The sequence below is a fragment of the Petromyzon marinus genome, chromosome 1, assembly GCF_048934315.1.
Source record: "Petromyzon marinus isolate PM22_M1 ecotype Great Lakes invasive population chromosome 1, UKy_Petmar_22M1.pri1.0, whole genome shotgun sequence".
Classification (NCBI taxonomy): domain Eukaryota; kingdom Metazoa; phylum Chordata; class Hyperoartia; order Petromyzontiformes; family Petromyzontidae; genus Petromyzon; species Petromyzon marinus.
The window spans coordinates 7,060,880-7,075,016 of NC_133667.1; the positions used below are offsets into that span (position 1 = coordinate 7,060,880).

A 14,137-nucleotide genomic window follows, 5' to 3' on the forward strand; every position below is an offset into this window, starting at 1 on the left:
TAGTAATGATGCAGGGAGATCTTCATCTCGCAGAATATTAAAATTGACGATTATGTAATATATAAATGACAACGAATATTTTCAAATACAGCAGATCATTACCTAGTTGGCAAGGATTGCGTTGTTGCTCCCAACTATGTTGCAGGCAGTGGATTGGCCAAAGGTTGCAAACGTGGATAAAGTAATGCTAACCCACAATGACTGGTCCACCATCTTCACTCCTCTCCAGGCTAATTTTGCATTCTGAATTTATTGTTGGATGATATTCAACACTAATTTCTGGATTAATGCCACCCAGTTTCAGTCATCCACATGCTGGTTCATTATATGTTCAGACATCCAAGATTAGTCTTTGTCAGTCAGAGCCAGGTGTTCTAATGCCTGAATGCAGATATTCTCTAATAATAGCTTACCTCCGATAATTTCTCTTTTTCACCATTTGTAGATCCCTAGAAAGGAAAATTGCAAATGAATGTTTTTAGTGTTACTCATACATACAATAATGAGAAAAAGGATGTGAACCCCAATGATAATTATGGAAATTCCAGTTTTACCATGATAGCTTTCATGAATAAAAACCGGTCTTTTCTTAAATATCTAACGGTATAAACGACCAATTCCATGCCTTTTGAAACAAAATGATACGTGAATTAAACGAGTAATTAATAATCAAGGAATGTGAAACATAAGTGAACATAAGTGAACCCCCTGATAATTACAATCAGGGGTGAGGTTGGGAGGCCCAACCCTATATAACGATCATAAACGTTGTGAACTCGGTCCTCGTCATACAGGTGTGTGGAAACAGGTCATGCGACAATACAAATAAATCTCCGAGGACCTCAGAAAAAGAATTGATGCTCATCAGTCCAGAAAGGGTTAGAAAACCATTTCTAAGGATTTGGGGCTCCACAAATCCACTGCCAGACAGTCTATAAATGGATAAAGTTCAAGACCACACTCACTCGACCCAGGGAGCAGTTGTCTCATCAAAATCTCTCCAAGAACAAACCGGAAAATCATCAAGGAAGTCACAAAGAACCCCAGAGAAACATCCAAGGGTCTGCAGGCCACTCTCACCTTGGCTAATGCGAGTGTGCATGACTCAACTATAAGACAAATACTGAAGAATGCTGTTAAGTGAAGGATAGAAATGTGAAAAGCACTGCTCTTCACACTGGGTATGGCGCTCCGGCGAGTGAACACATACACACTGTTGGCTCTGTTATCAGTTTTTCTTATCTCTTTTTGACCAGTCAGTAATTGCATCAATAGTATCGTGTTCAGATCGGATTGTTGAAACAGGAATTGTGAATTGTGATGTTGCGCCAAGGTGTTTTAATGTACCGACTGGCCTGACTGGAAGATTAGTACGGAGATTTCTCAGCGGCTAATCACAGCAAATCAGGCACGGCACCAGCAGCAAATACAGCAACGACAGTTCTGCAGGAACAACGACTGCAGCGACACTACAATTACTACAGCAACAGCTCCAACTGATGACACCAGCAACCTCTACTACTACAACAGCAACAGGGGACAACTACTACAGAGTTAACTACCAACACAGCAAACCTACAACTTCGAATATACAGTGGTTCCTCGTTTATCGCGGGGGATACGTTCTAAAAATAACCTGCAATAGACGAAATCCGCGAAGTAATCAGCTTTATTTTTTACAATTATTATACATGTTTTAAGGCCGTAAAACCCCTAACCACACACTTTTATACACTTTTCTCAGACAGGCATTAACATTTTCTCACATTTCTCTCTTATTTAAACACTCTCAAAGTTCAAACTTTCGCAGATATAAAAAAGTACAATATTAGTAAATGAAACCAAATATCAAAACCTGTTTTCAAGCCCAAACATTTTTAACAAATTTAATTTTAATGATCAATCTACGAGGTTTGACACATAAGTAATTATTACCAGTAACTCGCGTATTTCACAGTTCCTCTGAAGGTGCCTCTTTGTCCTGGCGCCGCTCCGCTGTAATGTCTTTTTCCTCTGAAGGCCTTGGTGCAGGTGTTTTTTCCGAGTGCAGAACATAGTTATGGGTAGTTGTTGGTACTGTTTTTTCTTCTGGGCCAGAAGATTCTTATAAACAGACATGCCACCTTCGATTATATTTGAGAACTGTAATGAACGGAACATCAAAGGGTCCCATTCTTGCGCAGCTCTCTGAAGTTCAGTGGCCATTCTCACCATGGTTGCCAAGCGATCAAGTGTTAGTCCATCCTCCTCCTCTTTATCAACACTTGTGTCCTCTTCTTCCTCTTCTCCATCATCCTCACTTGGTGGCTTTGTCATCTCTGCCAGGTCTTCATCAGTCAGCGGTTGTGAGTGGGCATCATCAGGGCATCAATGTCATTGGGAGTCATATCATTAAAGCCATCTCCCCCAAGCTGTTTAGCCAGATTCACAGCTGTATCTACCGCAGAGTGATGGATCTCATCAAGAGAGCATCCGGTGGGGTTGTGCACTGCCTCTGGCCACAGTTTTTTTCCAGCAGACATTTAAAGTTTCAGTTTTCATCTCATGAATGGCCCTCTGAATGTTTTGGAGACATGATGCAATGGTGTATTCATGCCAGTAGGCCTTTAGTGAGAAATCTTGATCCGAGTCCATAGCCTCAACAAGATGCTGCAGGGTGTTGCGCGTATAGAGCGCTTTGAAAGCGCGGATGATGCCTTGGTCCAAGGGCTGAATCAGCGATGTGGTGTTTGGCGGGAGAAATTCAATTTGCACACCATCATACGACAAATCATTAGCGTGGCCTCCAGCGTTGTCCACGAGCAGAAGCACTTTAAAATCCAGTCCTTTTCCTCTCAAGTAACGCTTGACTTCCGGAATAAAACAATGTTGGAACCAATCCAGATTGAGCACTTTTGTCATCCAAGCCTTTGCGTTGTGCATCCAGTAAACGGGCAACGCATTCTTATTTTTGTTTTTTAGGGCTCTCGGATTTTTTGACCTATAAATAAGCCCTGGTTTTATCATAAAGCCCGCAGCATTTCCACACATAACCAGAGTCACACGATCTTTTTGGGCTTTAAATCCAGAGGCTTTGGCTTCGTCCTGCATTATAAAGGTGCGAGGGCATTCGTTTCCAAAATAAGCCTGTCTCATCCATATTAAAAACTTGTTCAGGCTTATATCCCCCTTCCTCGATGATCACTTTACATTTGTTCACGTATGCCTCCAAAGCGTTGCTGGAATTTGTTAAACCAGCCCTTGCCGGCATTAAATGGGCTTGGTTCTGCGTGAAAAGCACTCTTTGATGGCCCGGGCTCCGCATCATCTTGCTCCTCGCTGTCAGCAAAGGTTTCATAAAGTTTTTTAGCTTTTGGTGCGGATGATGTTGGTGTCCAGCGGAATGTTCTTTTTCCTGCTGTCACTGATCCACAGAGCTAAAGCAGACTCCATCCTTACGATGGTCTTGTTGCGGACAGTTACAACCCTTTTTGCATCCCTGTTAAAACTTATTGCTGCTGTCGTCCTTATGTTATTTTCCTCCTTCTTTATGTAACGAACCGAAGATTCATTTATTCCATAATGGCGCCCTACAGCCGCGTAACTTCTACCTTCCTTTAGCATGTCCAGAAGTCCAACTTTTTCTGCGATGGTTAGCATCGGTGCGACCGCAGGTGCCTTTTTCCTTGCAGTTCGTTTCATCGACATTATGGGTTTTTTCGGGTAGAAAACTTGCAAACATACAGCACTTCAGAGTCACACTGCTAGCGATTGAACATTTATGTAAATCTGGCTAGCCGAACGCATTCTGTACTCCCTTAGCTAATCAGGACGCAGAACACATGTGCGGTTCTCCCTTAGCCAATCAGGACGCCGAACACAATGCGCGTTCATACTGTACGCAGGAAAAAAAAGCATGCAAAATTACACAAAAAAAATCCGTAAAACAGCGAGGCCGCGAAAGGTGAACCGCGTTATAGTGAGGGACAACTGTAACATACATTACAATTGCATAATAAATAGCAACTACCACGGGTCAAACTGACGAAACCAGGATAAGCTGTGTTCCAGAGAGACCCCGGCCGCCTTTGTCTTCCCGCAGCGCGGGAGAGCGGTAATTAACACCAGAGTAAAAGAATTATCGCAGGGGCCATCTGCGCCACGGAAATACGGTGACTTAATAACACACCATCACACAAACATACAGCACCCCACCCCACTACGCAGCACCATCAAAAGGAGAGAGAGGGCGGGTAGGAACTCCCCAGGACAGCAGCTGCCGACAACGAAGCCGGGCAGACAAGTAATTAAAACAAAGCCTGGCCACCCAATATACATTGTCATACATAACATGAATGCTAACGATACTCACCTTAAATTGCGATGCACCTTGCCCGCCACCCGACCTCGCAAACACCAAGGAGTACGAATTCCAACCATCGAGAGGCTTACCTCTTGGCTCAGGATATCGGAAATAAAATGATATAAATGATAAAACATACGGATACACACGTACACTCCCACCCCCACAATACCCTTCGAGAGCAAAGGAGGAGGGGGCGGGGGGAAACTCTATAAAGCCCGGCAGCTGCCAGCGAAACCCAGCGAGCAAGTTTTAGTTAAAGAAAGATTACAATACATAGTATCACGCATAACATTAATGCTAACGCTATTCGCCATAAATTGTGATGCACCTTGCCCACTACCCGACCTTGCCAACACCAAGGAGTACGAATTCCAACCATCGAGAGGGTTACCTCTTGGCTCAGGATATCGGAAATAAAATGATATAAATGATAAAGCATACACACGGAATGACGAAAATTAATAAATCCTGAGGAAGGGTCAGGATGACGGGTTAAATCACAAACCTTGTTCAACATACTAACCAAATGATATTTGAGCGACGTTAAACCGAGGGCTAGCCAGAGAGGGAAAGAGAACCTCCTGGCCGCCTTTGTCTTCCCGCAGCACGTGATAAGAATATGCATAGCTCAAGAGAGCATCATCTCCTCGTGAAAATAAAAATCAGATACTTGGAGTCACAGACAGAATCCTAACTGCGAGCGGTACGGTATCAAACTGTGATAGAATAAATGTTAACTTTAAAAGCCTTAACCCATCCTTGGTGCGTAGAGAGTCACACAGGGGAGGTTCGCCCCCCCAGGATTGTATAACGCAGACAGAAGGGCGCCTTCGGAGCATCCGTTTCCTTTTGATGGTTTATGGCTTGAGGAAGGCAACAACGAACCATGTCATAAATGACACACACACAGACACACATACGGACACACACACACCCCGACCCCACGACACACAGCGGGATCAAAGGGAGATCAGCCCTTGTAAGGAGGCGGAGCCAAGGGGAGAGATTTTGTCATAAAAAGAGGGGCCCGCGAGCATTGAATTCAGCTCATCGACCAGCGGACCAGCTCATCGGCCAGCAGAAGAAGACGGCGACCATCAGAAGATCAGCCACCACCGACGCAGAAGAAGTCTCTACAACTCGCCAGAATGGCGAGACTCGCTACTTAGCGACGTGCTACGCTGTGCGAATGCAGCCTCATCAGAAGAAGTATCGCAACGAACGTGCATCGTTCACCGCCAGAGAACGCGCAACCGAGATCCACCAAACAACCGTGCCAGCTATCTGCAGCCGAGCGGTGAGCGCAGCCAGTGATCATCACGCTGACGGCGTACAACCGTGCCGCTGCGAGCGGACAAGCTACTAGCGCCATCTACCGACGGATCACCGCGCCTACAGTGCACTGTGCCAACTCGTCAACCAGTGTGGGCCGAACTCGACTGCTGTGAAAGAAGAATCAACTATACGTATGACGCACTCTGCCCCCAACACACGACAAACCTGGCGTCTGCTTGACGCAAAGAATTAATTCCGAACCCTGGCCTACTCAACACAATCCATATCACTCAAAACATACACGAGTCATTAACAAAATCCTAATCCTCAAGTACATGAACCATCAGTGGCCGTGAAGGCATCGCGGCAGACCGAGTGATAACAATCCGTTGTGTATAAGTACATTAATAATAATTTTTTTCTTCTTAATTCTTTTGCTTGGGCTGGTTGTACTTCTAATCGCATAAATTACCAATAGATTCATCAATACGAATTAATCCTTGACAGCTTGAGCTACGCTCACGGGGGGGGGGGGGGAGAATATCGTGTTAAACTGGTTTCCTTGTCATACAATATACGTTCTATGAACGTATATTTATGCTTTGAAAATTATAATTGCTTGACTGCCTTTTCGCATGAATATCGTCGGATGAACTTTTAAGGACTTTTGTTCGCATTTTCCATACGCTCGTGGTACTCAGAGGACGTAATCAATTGCCCCGTGGCCCAATTAACAACGTGACAAGAATTGCATTGAGGGTTGCCTATGGATCAATGAATGCGTGTAGTAATGTGTGGGCAATTTCATATTATAGTGTTAAGGTTTTTGTGTAGAACAGCGTGCATGAATTGTTTTAACGACTCTCTCAGCAACTGAGCTCGCGTTACGCGGTAGAATTAATCACATGTGCCGTTGCCAAAGTGAAACAACGCAATCGTTGATGGTAACTGTGTTGATACTGTGTTGAAATTCCAAGCCGAGAGTTGCATCTTCTAGAGTTAAGGTTTCGTTAGAAAATAAAATTGATTAACGCAGAAGTGGTTGCGTGTTTCTTTCCTGAATTTCATGCATTAGAATTGTATCCTGCGTTGAGATCTGAATTTGGAGACCTGACATAAACACACTAATACACTCTGTAAATGCAAAGCGAGAATAATTGTACTACACCGATCGATAATACGAACTTAAACAATGAAGCCGAGCTGACTCTGGCATGCTCACAGCACCTGTATAACTTCATACGATTGTCTTATCCCGATTGATGATACGACCCTCGTCAACGAGGCAGGGCCTAATTATAATAACGGCTGTCATTAGCATAATCACACCCACTCGCATAAATTAATGTGATTACCTCTCAAATTAGCATAATTTATGCGCGTAATTACAGCAATTAACATACATTCGGAAAATTACGCAATTTTTTCCAAATTTCATTTAATTTTTATTATTTTCATCAAATTTTCATAACCGACATATACAACAAGTGTACATAGCCCAGAGCTCTTCCTACTTTACACCGCTGATGTCATCGGCATCGCCCGTCGTCATAGTATCAGTGTGTATTCATATGGTGACGACACACAACTTTACTTCCATACAAAAGCGGACTCGTGCGTCTCACACGTTCCAAGCTTCATTGTGTCTCAACGGCATGAATAAGTGGATGGCATCAAGCCATCTGAAGCTTAACTCGATTAAGACTTAAGTCATCGTACCTGGGACCCACCATCAGCTTTCTATCCACATAGATGGCTGCGACATCCCAGCATTGGGCAAGGCAACTAGCCTTGGTGTCCTTGTCGATAGCGAACCGACATTTGCCACTCACATCAGGCGCCTGACTGGATAGTGCATCTACGAGCTTCGACAATTGCACACAGTCCGTCGTGTTCTAATTGTGGAGACTGTGAGGATGCTCATCTACGCATTCATCATCAGCCGCGTGGACTACTGCAACAGCATCTTCAGCTGTGCCAGCTCTGTTAAGCTGCAGCCACTCCAGTTGGTGTTAAATGCTGCAGCTCGACTGATAGTTAGGAAACAGAAATATTATCCTATCACGAGTTTGATACGTGATCAGCTGCACTCGCTACCTATTAAATACAGATTGCGTATAAATTATACCTACTCATCTTCAAGAGTCACCATCAATCTACTCTATCCAATCAGTGCGTACCAGCTTCAACAGAGCAAAATCGACTCCGACTATGATCCGCGGCTCGCGGTGACCTGCTGTACCCGTGTGTAAATCTTGCGTGCGATACAGCCAGCGCAGGTTCGGGGTCTCCAGCCCAAATATCTGGAACACACTATCAATGTTTGGGATCCATCCCTGAGTCTGAGCCAGTTCCGTAACAGACTCAAAACATTGTTGTTTCAGAGCGCATTTATGATGGACTGGACTCATAAGAGTGCACAATATCAAATCTTACTTACTTCAAAAATACAATTTCTACCTATCTGAAGTTCGCCAAAGAACACATAGATCCACAAGACTTCTGGAACAATGTTCCCTGGACAGACGAGTCAAAAGTAGAACGTTTTGGCCTCCATGTGTATCGTTATCTTTGAAAACCAAACACTGCTTTCGAACAGAAGAACCTCTTGATTTAAAGCTTTCGTGACTGCAGGGATTCATATTCTTGGCTCTTTCGGTAAAGTCACGTATTGTTTCATATTTTTATTATTTTATTGTTTCCCTTCTACGTGACTTTACCGAAAGAACCAAGAATAAGAAGAACCTCTTTCAAACCGTCAAGCACGGTGGTGGGATTGTCATGGTTTGGGGCTGCTTTGCTGCCTCAGGACCTGGATGGCTTGCCATCATTGACACAACCATTAATTCTGCATTGTAACATAACATTCTAGAGGAGAATTTCACGCCATCCATCTGTGAACTGAAGCTGAACCGAAAGCAGATCTACAAAAGAATGGCTGCAGAAGAAAAGAAAAAGCATTTTACAATGGTCTAGTGAAAGTCCGGACCTAAACCCGACCGAAATATTGTGGCAGGACCTGAAGCGAGCTGTCCATCCAAGGCAACCCTCATATGTCACCGAGTTGCAAGAGTTCTGCAAGGAGGAATGGGCCAAAATTCCTCAAGTCCGATGTGAGAGACTAACCAACGGTTACAGGAAATGCTAAGCTGCCGTCATTGCTGCTCAAGGGGGTGTCACCAGTTACTGAATCTAAAGGTTCAGATACTTTTTCACACGTAATTATTGAATGTAATATCATTTGATGGTGAATAAATGTTTAAAGAGTAACATGTCTTTGTGTAATTTGCTTAATCAGGTTATCTTTAGCTATTATTAGGATTTATGTTAAGATCTAAAATAGTATAGGTTTGAAATATGTACGATATATGAACATCCTCAGGGGTTCACACACTTTTTATGTGCACTATCTCTATATGCCATGTCGGTTCTGAAATACATGAGCAATCAGGTCTTCCATTTAGCTCAGACTATGGTATTACTCGCTTGTGTTGCGGTGGAAACGTCGTGATTGATTTGTTTTAATATAATTTTATGGTATTCCTACATACGTGACTTTACCGAAAAAACCAATGAGTAATTTATGCAGTCACGAAAGCTTTAATTCTTTATTAACACCCCATTCTTCTCGTCATCACCATTCTTCTCGTCGTAATCTCCGTCTTCACCACCTCGGGACGCCGCTAGTCAGACAGCCTACCAACTGTTCTAACGAAGTAGTGTCGCCGATAATAGAGGGACTAAATATTAAGTGTGTTAATCCCGAAGGTGCTCGCTAAATAAAGAAGTGCCTCCAAGTCTTATCGTCTCCGTGTTAGTCACTACACATGTAATATGACCTTTACTTATCACTTATAAGCTGCACAACCGAAATACCCTAATACTGAAATCCCAAGCTTGTATAATAATCGCAGGCTCTGCTACAGCAGAGACATCTAGCAGCACGGGGAAATGTGTGAAAGGGCAAGGACACTCCGTAGTATGAGAAAGAGGTACCCATGCAAAAAGCAGTTGTATATGAGAAAGAGGTACCCATGCAAAAAGCAGTTGTAATGGCATTCAAACTAAAGTCTTAGCATCACAGGGTAGTTAGCAGTAAATTTGCAAGTTGTAGAAATACGTAGGTAGATGTTTGAGTAATAAAACACAATAAAAAACAGTGGTTTTCATGCACGGTTTTGGTGAATACAAAATCAAATTAACTGCTTATAGTTTCATCTGTTCAAAACAATATTGGAAGGTTCAGTATGCATTACTGTATAGTGTTCAGTAGCTTGGTGTACTGTAGTGTGTGGTATACTGTAGTGTGTGTGTTTACTGTAGTCTGTGGTGCATTGTGGCTTGTATAGCATGTGGTGCACTACAGCCTGTATTTGTGTATAGTGCGGTGCAGGCCGTGTGCGTGTGGTGCAGGCCATGTGCGTGTGGTGCAGGCTGAGTGTAAGTAGTGTAGGCTGCCTCAAACTGCCCAATAGCATTCTTCATGAGCCTCCGCCATAGAGGCCGTGGTAGTGTGAGTATAGCTAAGCTAGTATGTTGTAGGGGCTTTTAACCCCTATACCTGACACTTATTCTGCAAAGCACCATGGTGAAAACACCGAAATAAGCTCATGCGAGAGGCCCCGGGGGGGGGGGGGGGGGGGGCAAGCGTTTATGATGCTTTTGGCCAAATTTCATCTGGCAGAGCCAGATTAGCCCCCACCCCTCTTGGGGTTCCCCTAGGAACAAGAGACCACTGCAATTGATTATTGTTGCAGAGGAGAGGGTGCCACTCATCTGCCGGGAGATGGACCGGTACCGCCTGGAAATCCGATGGAATACAGGAGGTCTGGTGGACTGGTTCTGGCTCCAGTCCTCAAGAGGGGTGGACAGTTCTCCACTTGGGGCAGAAAACTGCCAAACAACAGGGAGAGGCACTTCTTTTGAACAAAAGAATGGAGGGGCAGTGGGAGTATGGCGGTGAGGTGTGGGAAGCTATAAGTTCCAGGCTACTGTGGACTCGCCTCCCCATCAACAAGAGGTGAGCAATGGTAGTGGTTGCTTACGCCCCCAACGAAGATGAAAATCCATGGAGAGATGCAGACAAAGGCAATAGTCAAATGCCTTCTATAACCTCCTGTCCCAGGTGCTGGCTAAAGTGGCCCCGTGGGATAGAATCATCCTGTAGGATGACTTAAATGCCCGAGTGGGTAATGATGCAGACACCTGGGTTGGAGGTTCCAAAAGGAAAGGACCAGATCGACTCATAATAATGGTAGGAGGCTGCTAGACTTCTGTGCAGACCATTGGCTGAGGGGATGGAATCTGCCTCAGTAGCCCACAATCACAAATCATTATTTAATCCCATCAAAGTAACTTGCAGCGCCTAACCAATCTCCATCCGTGAGGGAAAAACGGTAAACAGATATTTGACCCCCAGGAACAGGTCTGCAGTTTGGCAGATCATTTCTGTGAGGTCTTGGGTGAGGGCAATTCTCTCAGCTCAAACAACATCATGGGGCAAGATCGGGATGAACCTGCTAGGACTGCGGTGCCTCAAATATTGACAGAAGTAGCCACCCCTTCTGAGTGGTTGGCTGAGGTGCAATCTGTTGAGGAAATACGAGGGGCAATCTGGAGTTTGAGACCAGGAAAAGCGCCGGGCAAAGATAATCTCCCAAGCGAAATGCTGAGGGAGGGTGGCATTTGTATGAAAACTATCTGGACCACAGGATGGATTCTGCAGGGATATAAGGATGCCCTAGTGGGGTCTGCCTCTTAAGGACTGCACAGATTGTAACAACTACAGGGGCATCTCTCTTCTCAGTGTGCCGGAAAAGGTCCTGGAAAGGATTAATCAACATCACCTTGCCATGCACGCTAAGGAGAGGCTTGCGGAGCCCCAATGTGTTTTCATACAAGGGTGGACCTGGATGGGTGCCATATTATCTGTCCGTCTACAACAACAGAAGTGTAAAGAATTCCAACAAGACCTACATCTCTGCTTTATTGGCGTGGTCAAGGCCTATGATACCATCAACAGGCCAGGGCTCTGGGCTATTCTTCGTGCTTTCAGAGTCTCTGACTTTCTGATCACAATCATTTAAGGGCCTTTAAGAGCAGGTACAGCTTAGTGGCCAGCAGGTCACAGCCATTCCCTGTTCACCTTGGGGATGCGCCAAGGATGTCCTCTCGCTTCAACATTATTTAACATCTTTGATCACGTAGTTTGAGAAGCTTTCCATGGCTATACCGGAGGAATTTCCATCTGGTACAGATAAAATAGGAGGCTGATCGATACCCGGGTGAGGTTGAGGGATGCTCCTTATTAATCAACCATATTACGTATGCTGATGAACTGGCGTTTCCTGTTCACTCAGATGTGGAGTTGGAGGTGGTGCTGTTGAACCTGGAGTGTGCCACTAAGAGGTGGGGTCTTACCATCAGCCTGACCAAAACTAAGCACTTGCCTGGGTATTTTGTGCCATCAAACACTCCACCCCCTCAACTCCCTATTGGTGATGAAGCAGTTGTGGAGAGTTTCCCATACCTGGACAGTGTTATTATGACCAGCTCTGGTTCAACAGCCGAGGTCTGCTGTCAAACAGCATTATCTGCCACTCCCTCATGTGTGGCATTATCTTTTCATCTGCTGCATAATGCTGTATGGAAACTACCTGGTCTGTCGTTCCACACAGACCAGGTAGTTTCCACAGTCATGACCTCCCTTTTCTCTGCTTGTGAAACGTGGACTCCTCTAATGGAACACCTGCGCCGGTTAGAAACATTCAGGCTGGCCTGCCAACCATCCATTCTGGATTTAACCAGGCTGGATTGTGTGAGCTCACAAATCTACAAAAGATCTGGACATATTCCCATCAGTGAGCCCTTCCGGCAGGCAAGGCTGCGATGGCTGGTTAATGTGGCCCGGCTAAAAAGCAGCAAGCTAGCACAGTAGGGGATAGAGCTGTTGCATCTACCAGTCATCTTAGTTGGCTAACCCAAGGCACCTGGGTCTGTCCACTGACTTCCTGTCAGTGAGCCTTCGACACTTCACTTGGCCTCCATGCACCTGTCCTGGCCCAGGCGCCATGGTGACATTGCCATCACTTAGTGGTTAATGTCAGGTACTGTTAAATGAGGAGTGGTAATCTTGATTTGAAGCTATCGTGACTGCAGGAATCCATACTCTTTCGTTCTTTCGGTAAAGTCACGTAGATAGAAAAAAAAATAGATCACAACGTTTCGATCGCAACACAAGTGGTCGTCCTCAGGCGGAAAAAATAATCCAGCAGTGGAACTGCTGAACCAGCGAGAGAGCTGTTACAACAAGGTTATATGTGTGATGATGGGCAAGCAAGTGGAGTCTGAGCTGGAAAGGAATTCCGTCCCCGGACGCAAGCACGTCAGTTGTGTTAATGGGAGAGATTAGGGAGAGAGAGATTAGGGAGAAAGATTAGCATTATGTCACTTCATCATCACGTGCAAAATATAGTCAGGGCTTGCAATATTCAAATATCAGGGCTCTCTGAAACGTTGACCACGATTGAGTCATGACATAGCCAACACGGTGGCATGTAGTATTGTATCAACAAGGCTTTGTTATTGCAGCTCACTATTCTATGGGACGTTTGGAAAAAACAATACCAAGCTGCGGCGTGAACAAAATTCTTTGGCACGTGTCATGATGGGTACTGCAAGGTCTGACCATGTCCATCCAGTGTTCACTGAGCTGCATTCCAGTTGCCGTACTAATACATTATAAGGTCGCACTCATTACACACAAAGTTGCCACAAATTAACCACTTCACCTTGCTGATTTCGTCAGATGTGCTTATGTGGCCGTCTGGAACGCTCTTACTTTCAATATTAGAAATCCACCGGAGCTATGCACTTTTAAACCCAACATTGAAAACTACATTCTTTAGAACTACTTTTTGTGTTAAGTTTGTTGTCCTTCGCCCACACCTTCAAAATAGCGCGGTTGGCTACGTACGTTGTGAAATCAGTTCTACATACTCTTTGGTTCTTTCGGTAAAGTCACGTAGTTAGAAATAAAATAAAATTAAACAAATCACGACGTTTCGATTGCAACACAAGCAATCATCATCAGGAGGGAAAACCACAGCAAGAAAAAATTGCTGAAGTGGGAGAGAGAGCTGCCGTGGCAAGAGGTTATATAGGTAAGAAAGGGGGAGAGAGAGAGGGGGGGTGTGGGGTAGGGAGAGGGGAGCGCTGCGTGTGCACTAGGGGAGAGGACGTGGGGTTGGGGGGGGAGTGGGCGGGGCTGGAAGTGGGAGGCCGAGAGAGCTGGGGATGCAGACGGAAATTAACTCGGATAAATAGACTAGTACCCGGCAGATGTGATAAACAACGACCATAAAGCCGTTAAGGTTTTACCTGGTTAATAACATCCTTCCAAGGAACCATTCAAACGCCTCTCCCTAAAAACCTTCTGCTACTAGACCACCAAGATTCTATGGTCTTCGAAAAATCCATAAAGAAGGTACTCCTCTTCGGCTCATCGTTTCTACTATA

General features: G+C 44.8%; 1 protein-coding gene across 5 annotated transcripts in view; it reads right to left on the reverse strand.

Moving 5' to 3' along the window:
* Positions 1 to 14,137, reverse strand: part of LOC116940453 (uncharacterized) — a 393,679-nt gene that overhangs the window by 146,774 nt on the left and 232,768 nt on the right. For all 5 annotated transcript variants that reach the window (XM_076056201.1, XM_076056147.1, XM_076055989.1 and 2 more), the window contains exon 40: positions 414 to 449. In XM_076056201.1, coding sequence (XP_075912316.1) covers positions 414 to 449 — 36 coding nt within the window. The remainder of the gene's footprint in view (positions 1 to 413; positions 450 to 14,137) is intronic.